Source organism: Astatotilapia calliptera, chromosome 5, assembly GCF_900246225.1.
Source record: "Astatotilapia calliptera chromosome 5, fAstCal1.2, whole genome shotgun sequence".
Classification (NCBI taxonomy): Eukaryota; Metazoa; Chordata; class Actinopteri; order Cichliformes; family Cichlidae; genus Astatotilapia; species Astatotilapia calliptera.
The window spans coordinates 26,700,597-26,713,335 of record NC_039306.1 but is presented as its reverse complement, the minus strand read 5'-3'; the positions used below and the strand labels follow the sequence as shown (position 1 = coordinate 26,713,335).

General features: G+C 42.0%; 1 protein-coding gene across 9 annotated transcripts in view; it reads right to left on the bottom strand.

The window, feature by feature from the left end:
* Window positions 1–12,739, bottom strand: part of celf4 (CUGBP, Elav-like family member 4) — an 88,536-nt gene that overhangs the window by 56,511 nt on the left and 19,286 nt on the right. For all 9 annotated transcript variants that reach the window (XM_026168528.1, XM_026168533.1, XM_026168531.1 and 6 more), the window contains exon 2: window positions 10,122–10,204. In XM_026168528.1, coding sequence (XP_026024313.1) covers window positions 10,122–10,204 — 83 coding nt within the window. The remainder of the gene's footprint in view (window positions 1–10,121; window positions 10,205–12,739) is intronic.

The following is a 12,739-nucleotide window of genomic DNA, read 5'->3' as shown; positions in this document are numbered from 1 at the left end:
CTGTCTCCTCCACTCTTCTCTCTTCTCCTCCTCCTCCTCTCCATCCCACAGCAGAGGGGAGCAGGAGGAGGAGAAGAGGGAGAGAGCGAGGCAGATACAGAGAGAGAAAAGAATGAACACCAGATGCAGCGAAATGACACACTGATAGTTTACATGTCAAAGCGGGTGAGACATCAACAATGGGAGAAGGAAAAAAAGAGAAAAATAACGGCTAGAACAGTAAATAACTTCCATGAGAATGAGTGCAGCCAGAGAGCCAGAGGGGGCCACAAGGCTCACAGCCTGCACTGCAGGCTGGATAGTAAAACACCGTGCAGTGGGTAAATCTGAGCTCTTGTTCTGTTTCGACGTTGGGAACCTGAGGCTTCAATTTACTCGGTTGTGTTTCAGTCAAGTGTGCCATATATTGCTAACGTATAGGGACCTCCAGTGATGAGGTATGGCACTTGCGAAAAGCAGTGGGGCAGAAATGTTGGCTATATGTTTAAAACTCCAAAATACTAAAAATAAACTCAAAGCTACTTTGGCAGCCAACTTGATATTATTAATTAAGCTATTAGGCTAAAATAACACATAAATTTTCATTTAAGAACAAGTATCTTAAAATACAAACAGATCTCATTGTCACACATTTCCAGAAATAATCTCTGTGCACTCATGCTCACGTAAACACATATCAGATGCCATGCTGCCATGCTGCTCACAAAAAAGTTGCTGTCGCTCTTCACGCCAGCTGCTGCTGCCGTTCATATAGAGTTACAAAAGACATAACAATAATCTGCCCCTACCAAACAGAAAACGGCTCATGTGAACACAATCAGACTGAAACATGAAGCTCAAATAAAATAGCAGTTCTGTCTGATTGAATTGAAGGCATGCAACTGTTTTAACGGGCTGGGCTCCAGCATTGCGAAACAACATTAGGCTACCTGGAAATGGCAGGAAGCTTGTACTGCACATGTTTTATTTAAAAAGTGTTGGAAGGGGTTAATGTGCTTAACAGGTGCTCGCGGGTCTTAAATTATTGTCAGTGTTTTGATGCTAAGTGAATGAATCCTCACCGTGTTGCTGCACTGAGCACTGGAAGAAAATATTTTCACTAGACATCCAACCTTCATAGACACAGAAAGATAGAAAGCATAAGAGAGAGAGCGAGCGAGAGAAGGAGGGGGTCTGCCTCTCTGGACAGTGCCTATTGATCGCCACCCGGCACACATCACCACAACTTTCACAAATTGCTATTGAGAAGTGACCTGTAATGCAATTACTGGCCAATCCGGGGCCTTGGCTGCCATCAATTATTAAAAGCTGCCTGAGTCGTGGCCCGCTATGCCGTCTCAGCTGGTGCGTTGTGTCATTATCACATCTGCCGGCCACCAGCTCACCAGCTGCTTCAGCGGAGTTGGGAATAAGATTTCCGAGTGCCACTTCGCACTCTGCGGAACGTATCAGAGGATATGGGCCAAACGAAGAAAGTGAAATTGCCACATTATATATTCCAACGGCTACAGCGGAGGTGAGGTGGTGAAGGTCACGGAATAAAATGGGTTTTGTTTTTTCCTTTGCACATTTCCACTGAGCATGAGAATGGTATTTACAGAAGGGTAAAGCCCTCTTTGTGAAATCTGTGTGGTTACTTTATGCTTCATAAAAACTTTTCTAAGTAGAAAACAACATTAATATTGCAGCGTGGTACCACTGGCTCCTAGTATTAAAAACTTTTAGTACTGTAGTCAGTGCGAGTAACAAACCAATGGGCAATGTTTCCATCCACAATCCAACACTTTTATAATTATTTTCCACATATTTCCGCTTCACTTTGGTAGCTTTTCGGAAGTTATTATGAGAGATTACATCAATGATAGAAGGAGTGCATGATGATTGCACTTGGCCTTGAACTGGCAGCAATTTTTTCTAGATGTTTTCATTATAAAAGGCCTTGTTCAAACTGGGCTTTTTTTTCACTGCAATCACAGTGAAATTATTTATTGGCTATCTCGTTCACTGTAAAATACTGTTACCGAAGAAATCGAATCTAGAATGCAACTTAGCATCAATTTTTAAACACTCGAACAACTTTATTCCAAAAATTCTATAAAGCCATTTTGGAGAACGAGTCAAGACTAATGTTCATTTCGAGACTTCAAATAAAATAGAAAGACTTAAAGACAATTAAGCTCAGTAAGCTTTCATTTTATAACAGCAGTTGGTCTGCTTGAGGAAAAAAAAAAAAAGGGAAAGCGCTGATTAACAGAAAGGGCTGATAAAAAGATGCAGAGCACACTGGGCTTCACAGTAAAAACTCCAAGAGCGCTGTAAAATCTCAGGAAAAAAAGAGAACACTGAATGAAAATGTTTGCTGCTGTTTAAAAGCATCTGCTCTGCCCCACATTAACAACTGAGGTAGGACAGACTAGTCGCTGGTGCTTGACAGAAAGGATAGGTGTGCAATGCGAACTGTAATATCCTCCAATGATCAATAAAACACCACTTTAATAGATAAATTATATTGTAGGCGTGACTGATTTATTGCATTTTATTGTTTCCAGTTATCTTTCCACTGTTCTTCAACATTTAATGTGCATGGTAAATTACCTGAACAAGCCACAATAAAAGAAATCAGACAACACAGCACTCGCTGGTGTGGAAAGACACATTGTACTGTATGCGTGAGGAGGCTTGAGAGCATGAAAAAGACAAATAGATATAGCAGTGTGACATACAGCTATTCGGGGAAAAAAAGAAGTCCCTGTCCTGGCAGGAAATTTCAAAGCAGCTGGAGTCAGGCGAACTCAATACAGCAGCAGCAGCAGGAGGTAAAACTATGACAATGGCAGAATGACTATCACAACCAGCTTATGGAGACACTTAAATCTGTGAACTATATGCACACCCAGCGCTGAAGCCAAGGCGCACACTGGTTAGGATGCTATTACAGTGGGGTTTTTTTTTTTCTTTTTTGAATAGCTCCAGCTGCAGCAGCCTCCACTTCTGTCCTCTCCCCAGCGACAGTCACAGTCACTGCCAGCTTTGTATCTGTAAGCAAGTTCATGGCTTTGAGGGTTTACAAAACAATTCCAATCAAGCAAGAACTGGATGTGTGATTTCTCTGAACAGTAACTTGGGCATCACAGAGCGTTTTTTTTTCTCTCTCAAGATTTTAAAAGTGAATAAACTGCGGCTGGATATATATATATATTTTTAAAAAACCTCTTTTCACTTTGGTGAGTGCAAGGAACAGCCTGAAAATGCCAGTTGTGACATTAGCACTTGTAAATGCTCAGTGGAGCAGGCTGTTGAGGACGAAGACTCATTGGTGCGCTTTAAGACCGTGCTTTCGCGGATCAATACAAACTCGAGGAAAAGACAAGATGATTTCAGACTGTGACAGGAGCTTGAGCCAGCTATAGACTGAGGTGCTGGAAAAAAAGAGCATCCCACTTCTAAAATTTCTGAAGTGGGGGACATGTTTTTAGTCTAAATAATGGTACCTCTTAAAGGTGTTTAGAATCTCTCAGACAGTTCAAGCCATTTCGTTGGAGAGCATATCACGGGTTTTAAAGCTGCTCTTGGCTGAGGTCTTTCTTTGTCTTCCTCATCATTTCCTGCGAGCAGCACCGTAGTAATCTTTCTTATGAGAGTAATCTGTAATTAGAATAATGATTCATACGGCAACAAACTTGAGTCAACACATGTCACGATGATGATTGGCAATGGGGCTGACTGGAACAGTTACACTGGCGAAAACCCAAACTGGATTAGCAATATAATGCTACATGTGCTGCAGTATGGCTCAGTAGTAAAAAAAACCCTTAAAACGGAAAGAAAAAGTGCATAATTTCACATATGGATCATCAGTCTATTGACCCAGCAGGTAGCATGCACCACCTCTGAAATTAGTTGGCTTATTGGACTACAGTGAACTACTGCCTCGAGACAGATAAATTTTTCTCATTTGTACAATCTGCTCAAACTCCACTTGGCAATGGGAGGTTGTAACATCAGGCCTGGAGCCCAATGATAATGGGACCATTCAGACTTTATATGACAAAAGATGGTGTGTAGGCATGTAATGATCTTTGTTGCAATTATGGCACCATTCATGCTTTACTCCTTAAAGGGGTTCAGCCAAAGCCATCCTATATAAGCCAAAAGTATGCGGACAACCAAACACCACAACCATATTAAAAAAAAATGTTCACTTCAATTTATGGTTATATGCTAGATTTTGCTTGCGGCAGGTGTAGGGCTAAAAAAAAAAAGCTGAAATGACGTCCCACCCTGTTCGTAACAACCTAACTGCCAGAAGAATAGCGGACACTTTAAAGGTGAGGAAGATTAAAAATTGAAACTAGGAGGCAGGAGAGAGGTGCAGCCTTGTCTTTCTCACCCACAGCAATGACATGGATGTGAATGTGAGACTGTCGGCTTTGCAAAGTTGTTTGGAAGATCTGGGGTGAAGGGTTTTTAGATGCTGCTCAACTGTCAGTCAATCACTTTGGTTGGATTGGCTTATACAGTAGTGGCAGCTTAAGCCCGTATGGACATAGCGCCATGTAGTTCAGGGCACAAATCAATCAGTTAATCAATCAAAACCAAAACCAATGGCATTATTCTGCTGCTCTGTTAGCCGCCATTCTTCAGTGGAGGTTGAGCTGGGAACCCGGCTGCAGGAATATGGGCCTGTTTCGGCACAGGAACATTATCGTTACTGGTGTTTGGGTGATAAGGCCTGGCGGACAGAGACTTTTTCAGTTCATCCCAAAGACATTTATGGAGTTTAGCAGTTATGTTTTTCCACAACAAACCATGAACAATGTCTTTTTGGCCCTGGCTTTGGGACATTGCTCCATTGAATGACAGAAGGCGACGATCCTAAGCTACTGCCAAAAAGTTTGACCCACGCTATTGTCCTAAATATTATTGTATGCTGAAGCATCAAGACTGAAACTGAGAGTGTAATCCAAAGAACAAAAAGCCACAGAGCATAAAAAACAGACTATAGCACCTCTAAAACGTAAATTGTTAGAAATAAGAACTTACAAAATTAAGTTTTTCAACAAACTGAAATCTCTGTTTACCTCTGAATTTATTACAAACACTATTTACAGAAAGTCTTTCTGCTTTTCTACTGTCTGTTTGGGGAGACTCATTTAAATTTTTATTGCAGGCTTATGACCTGCCAGATTCCGGCTGCCTACCGCCTCACTTAAAAGCTTTGCTCTGGTGTGGACGCTGGGTACAGTCTACTGTTTCTTCATCCAGACTACTGCCAATGCATGCTGCTATTTTCTTTTTCATCTTAGGCAATGTGAGACTGAAATAAGTTGCTCATTATGTCTATGAGTTGACTAAAATCTGTATGTGGGTGTGTGTGTGTGTGTGTGAGGAGAAGTCGTTTCAAGCTAAAACTTGCTTGTGCATCACCCCGGCATTCTTTCAATGACTGTGCATTCATTAAATGGAGCACCTTATGGGGCAAATGGTTTTCTTTTGGATAGGGGTGATTAGGATAGTTGATGAGGTGATAGCTTGGGGAGAGAGCGGGGATATTTTAGCTCCAGGGTCTGTGGCATTATTCATGTGGACGTGTAGCTATGCCTCCCGCACGCCGAGCCATAAATCTAAATCTACAAGAAGGACTGAACTACAGTACTTGTACACAAATCATAACTGAGCACCACCAAAAACCCCGCCATCCAAACACCTCTTCACCCATGTCACCTGGGGAGCTTGGCAGTTATTGACCAATGAGGGCAACTTATTGAGAAAAAGCTGCCATGAAACTGGGTCGCAGGAGCCAATCAATGGCATGGATTTTTTTTTTTTTTTTTGCCTTGGCATTATCTCGACTGAGAGCAAGGACTGAAAGCGGGGGTGGTGGTGGGTGGGTTGAAAAAGAAACAGACACAAATCATTCGGTATGGAGGCACCCCGACTATACCTCTCCTTTCACTCCCTCCATCCACCCACTCTTTCCAATCTGCCATCATCCACCCCTTCCTCTTTCCTCCATCCTGCTATTCATTTGCTTTCCTGTGATTTCTGTTGTTTGTTTGCCCCTGGGCTGAAAACTCTGTGTGTTTATGTGTGTGTTTGTGTGTGTGTGTGTGAAAGCGCTCTGAAATGACGCATTGATTCACAGTGTTCTATATTTTCTCATCTGGCTCACTATTACAGTGAGAGTCAATCGACGCCGTATTTCTCTCACTCTCTTGCTCTCTCTCTCTCTTTTACTTTCTCCCTATTTCTTTCGCTCTCTCTGTCTTTCTGTGTGTATCGGAGTATCATGTTTTTGAATGGAAGTGCTTACGAGGGGTGTTGTATTGCAGTTACAAGAGAAGTGTTTGGAGTGTGAGTGCATGTGTGTGGGGTGTTTTGTACCTGTTTGTGTGTATTTGTATGCATTATTTTCTAACTTTGAGCTCAGCGCTATGTATGCGAGAGTGCGAGCTCCCTCTGTGCCCTGTGTGGGGGGCACTTGGTAGTGCACTGGCCCATATATATATTTATATATATGTGTATATATATATATATATATATATATATATATATATATATATCTATATATATATATATATATATATATATATATATATATATATATATATATATTTATATATATATATATATATATATATATATATATATATATATATATATATATATATATATTTATATATATATATATATATATATATATATATATATATATATATATATATATATATATATATATATATATATACACACACACATATATATATATATATGTCTTTTCTGCGTGTGTTGAGGGTGTTAGTGTTTTTATGTTTGCCAGAATCTGCTGGCGAGTCTTTGTGCAGTGTTTCATGAGCACATGTGCTAGTGCTAGCGCTGCAACTCCACCCCGTGACCCACACGTAAATGCACACCCGCATGCACGTGCACACACAAGAATACATCTTCCCACTCGTGAGGGCTCTTCTTTTGCCAGAATCAATACAGGAGCTTTTTAATGTTTCTTGCCATAGTACGAGTCTGAAACTGGAGCGCAGGATCATAACTGTGGCAGTCAGGGCCTGGCGTTTGGGACGCGCCCCCCCCCCCCTTTTTTTTTTGTTCTGTCCATTTATGTGCTTGTTGTCTGTTTAACTCAAAAAAGGGAAAATCTTTTTCACAGGCATATTTCCCATTATGTTGAAAATGTAGCCATATTGAACAAGAATTGTCAAAATCTGGAACAGTCATAACTACATGGTACGTTTGCATTTATGGTAACTGTGAAAGCTTACCGTAACGCTAAACTGCTGCAGATGGCCTGCTGTTTCACGTGTAGATCAGTATTTTTCTCATGGTGTTGATTAATAAAATTCTGACACAGCAGACCCACACACTGTGGTACTCATGCCTAAAACAGTGCCTAAAGTGCCTGCAAAATACACGCTTTGTAGTTGAATGTCAACAAAAAAATATTAAATTTAACTGATTGCTCAATCAAGTTTGAACATCAAAAGCAAACTGATACACTTTTTACCAAAGCGTTTGCTTTTTGAACCAAAAATAAGACTATTATATACAACACAATAATCAATAGCAGTCATTTCTTGCTCCATGACCTATTGACTGTTCAGTGATCCATCCACGCTTCAAGAGAGTCTTTCACTCTTTACTTGCTGACTTTGCTCCCTTTGCACTGCGTTGGTTTATCATTCCAATACTGGATCCATGTCTTGAATATTTTGAATGTTCAGCAGCGCTGGCTTCTGTGTCACTTGTCAGTAGAGCTGATTTAATTACGCTAGCAGACACATATTCTCCATCAGCATAATCCTGTGTACCTGTAGTTTGTAGTGCTATAATGGAATGAGCAATGTGAAAACAATTTGTCATCTATCACCAGTAGTACAATGTCAGCGTCACTTTAACATCAGTATTTCTGCTTGTCACTTGTTTACCCAAAGTCTCTCCTGACACTGCACCCGCTCGGTCGCGCGCACACGCACATGCTTACGCTCATGTGTGCGTGCACATTCACATCAGGCATCCCTTAGTACTTTGTCTGAGCTACACCAACAGCCTACAGCCATGCTTACAGGGCATTTCCACTAGGAAGTCAAATCCCCTCTTCTCTCAGCTCACCTGGCAGCACGGAAAGAAAAAAAAAAAAGGACGGCAGAAAACTTTTTAAATGTAAGAGCTGGGGAGCAACTTTGACGGAAAAAAGCGCATCAGGACACAAAGTGAAGGGGAAAGAGGCTTTAACAGGGTAGAAAGGAGATTTCATTTGCCGGGTTTTGGTTGTGTTGGCCTGTGAGTGGGGGGATTGATAGAGGATAGAAGGAGAGCGAGTGAAGAAGGTAGGTAGGAAGAAAAACAACACTGAATGAAGGAATGGAAGTAAGAGGGTGTAGCCGTGCGCCATAAAACGTCCCACTGCCTTTCCCAGGGCCAAGTCCTCGCTCTATTTCTAATGAACTCATTTATTCTGTTTTGCTGGATTTACCTTCACCAGCAACAAAAGACAGTCTCCTGGTCTGCCTGTCTGAATTCTCTGCTTCAGGGTTTGTTAAACATCTAGGTCTGTCCTATAGCCTGCCTGTGTTTATCTAGCTCTCGCCATAGGTCAAACACAGACTGTCCTAAACTGCCAAAGGCATCTCTAATTGGCATCTTCCTTCTAAAAACAATATTAATTACAAGCGACTGGTTACAGTAATTTGCTGGTGATGCATTTCTATGTAGCATGTGAAGCCAAACATAGTCCCTTCAAGATGGAAAGGCAGAATCCTCAAAAAATGTTTTTGTGAACCACATATTCTGGTCTGTGTCAAACAATAGCAACAAAGGCAAAAACATCAATCGGCAGCACACTTTGTGTGAACACAAAATCGCATTCTGGTTTTGGCCAAATATTTAATCTCTCCTCCTCTCTCTCCTCGTGTCTCTGTCTCTCCCTCCCTCTTTCTTTCTGAATAATATGCCACTGGGAAGTAAAAAAAAAGAAAAAAAGACTGAGAGCACGGATCCCCACTCCTCCGCTCTTCTTGACTGCACGTCTGTGATGTCATAATCACTCACATCAAAGGCTGTGCGCTCAACACGGCGACTGTCAGCTTCCCTGGAGGCGTCATTAAAAACGAACAGAGCAAACCGAGCCAGGCCTGACAGAAACGCATCAAAACTTCCTAAGACTCACACACACGCACACATATGCGTAGCTAATGCCGGCTACGCATCCATGTTCACGCTCACACGCAGGCATCGGGGAGCATGCACGTACTAATCAAAGCGTGTGACAGAGACAGACACATGCACACACACACAACACACGTATGTAATAATAAAATCATGTGTGCGCCAAGGGAAGAGCTCACATTGCTGATAAAACCCTCAGACTCGCATGCACACACTACTACAAACTGAAAATCTGCATCTTCTCTGTGACAAAGTGAAAACTTCCTCATCCTGTCATGCAAAAATAGAAGTCGAGCATTCAGACGCGCATGTTTTGCTTCCAGCTGCATGTGCGTGTGAACAGCAGCGGCCGCAGCACGTGGACGGACATCTGTCGTAAAAGATGTGCTCTCTTGATATGCATTCACAATGCACTCCTGTTTCGCTGCCAGCCTGGGACTTAATGCGGAGTGTGCACATAAATGTAGAAAGAGTCTACATCTACCAGATTTTCATTCCTCTTTCCTTCTCTCCGTCTATCTCTCTACACACTTGCCCACACACATGGGCGCATGCACACGCACAGACACACACTCATTTACACAAACTGGAGAAAGGACTATAAATAGTATGCCTATGATGTGATGCCGTGTGGTTTATCCCTATGGGTTTGTGTATGTGTGACTGTCAAAGTGAAGAGAGAGGGAGGCAGTGAAAGGAGAGGGGGGGGGGGGGGGGTGGCAGATGAAAAAAAAGATCTTTAAGAGAAAGAAGTGTGGTGTATAGCCAGTGATAAGCACTACATGGCAGGCATGGCAAAGACAGAGTCTCCTCTTTGATCTGAAATAAATATAAGTCATTATATGCTAAAATGAGCATCTGTGTTTGTGTGCGACTGAATCCAAGACGTGTTTATGTAAGATTTCGCTTCTGGCTTGGCATGTCTTTTCTTGTGTGCGACTTACTCCTGGCAGGGTCTTCTGCTCGTGCAATGCATTCTGGGCTTTCAGGGCTGACTCTCTGGCACAGTAGGTGAGGAAGGCACAGCCTGAAATACAGCAAGAGAGAAAGACACAATTATGTTATGTGAACTGGGGACAGAGGAGAGACAGCTACGGGAGGGGGATGCACCAATCATCAGCAAATAGCTAAAAACAACACACACACACACACACACACACACACACACACACACACACACACACACACACACACACACACACACACACACGCACAACCACACGGAGTAAGCCTGCAGCCATAGCTCTGAAACTCTGTCTACATGGCCGCAGAGGGAATTTGTTCGTGCTTGTGTGTCCACAATAAACAGCATTTCGGTGACTGAACAAATTGAATATTTCTGCGACCGCGAATGCAATCCACTTGCATGCAGAAGGGAAATAAGTGGGACTAAAATTTGCGTCAACGTGTGACGATTTGTGTATTCTGTTGCGCGAGAGCCACCATGCCCCCATCAACACATCAAATCTGACTGAGCTTTCTCCCTGGCAGCCTGAAATAGCAGTTATCCATTCGTCCATCGCACTCTTCTGGCTGTTGTGACAGGGATAGACAGCCTGACAGCTTCTTTCTCTCTCTCTCTTACCCACCCTCCCTCTACTTTACTCCCTCCACTCTTCATTTCTCCATCTCCCTGCTCCATATGTTCCAAGACTACCCACAATCCTCGGTTTTGTTAGCACCTGGGCTGACATGTGGGGGTGGAGAGAAGATGGAGACGCAGGAGGCAAGGAAGAAGAAGCCGTGGGGGAACGTGCGCGCTGTTCCCTTGCCACCCCCCGCTGACAGTGAGGCACACACCACTGTCAGAGAGCTGACAAACTGTCAATCTACAGATCAAGCCTAATGATTCATGTGTTTGACAGATTAATAAAACGCTCACAGAGACAATTGCACAATAGGTTGATGCGCAATTTGAGCTCATACTGTACGCACAGGTATTTTGGGTGTTTGCTCACATCCAGGTTGTGGGAAAAATGTAAATATTCTTCATTTACACTCATTTCAGTCACAATCAGGGAAAGAACCAAATGTGCACAATTAGCCTTTGGACTTGTTGCATTACAATATCTGGGAATTTTCCAAAAAAGCGATTATAGAGGTATTCAAAATCATTATATCACAGCAGCAAGAAAATATTTCATAGTGCATATAATATATTTATTGTTATTGCTGTTTCCAATCTGTAAGAACAAAGGTACATAGTTTGTTTTGAGAACATCAGCACCTAAGTCTGAGATGATTATCATAGACCCCTACTTACAGACCAAAGACCAAAACACAGTGCATTTTAAATAATGCACCCCCTTCTCGAAGCTCTTTGTCCTTTTTAAATACTGGGGGCTATTTGTTGTTGAGGGTAACATCATGTACAGTATGTGGAAGGAGAGCAGCTTCCATCCTCTCTGCTCTGTGTCTTTAACCCCAGGTCGCCCTGATGGTGGGACCCCAGGGAGCTCTGCTTGTTGGTGTTTTTAATTAACGTGCCTCTCTCTCATTAGGCGAAGTGGGAGCTGGCCGCTGACAGCTTGGCTACCTCCTTGTCCTCTCCGGGCCTGTCGTGTTAGCACTACATGCCGTTGCTGTCCCAAAGGAAGGACACGCAAGCCTCTGATTCACACGTCTGACGCTCATTCACATGTTTGGAGCACAGTCACCTACAGCAATCAGCGTATTCAACATAGGAAGACGTACTCCTTTGGCTTACTTTAAGCAAGAACAGAAATGCAATGTTAAAAATGAATTTTTACTCACAAAATACACCTAAGTAGCAAAAGCTAAAATACTCATGATGACATTTTACATTAACATTTTTTAATTATTAGCAGTGTGTGAATATGTAACATTGCGATGCAGATATGGAGATTATTTCATATTTCAGCTAAACAGTTTGCTCCAGAGGTTCCCAGAAAGTTTTGACTGTTTCACACCCACAGTGATGAATTGCATTTACTGTATATAGAACAGAATGTGCAACATTAGAAGACAGGCTGCATAATGTTAGTTATGTATTTGTTTGCCTGCAAAGACACTTTGGCATGCAGAGTGGAGGAACTAGGTGATCTAATCACCAATAAAATACACCACTTAGTATTTTATTCCCAAACAAAAACAAAATGTAAATCTATTTTATTTATGAAATCATAATTTCCATTTATTCAAATGCACCTGCCTTCCCCACATTTTATAATCTACCCAATCACAACAGCAGATGTAACTCTGAGAGTAAAAGCAACCAAAGACATGCTGGATTACTACATATTAACCCGTGTGATCACTGTGCATTTTGTACATTAAAACTTAACCTGGAAATAGCTACATATTATAGCTGTCTCGTATTAAGTAGAGCATACTGTAATATAGAAGAAAATGAAAGATGTGCTAAGTACATTTATTTAGATCCACTCACATATGAGAGATGGATGCTCTAACATGACTAAATACACAAACACATACGCATGCACGCCAACACACACATGAAAAGTGACAGTCAACAAATGTTCAATTTATCATCATTGTCACAAGTCAGATGCTGGCAGCAGCTCTAGTATCTGACTAAGAT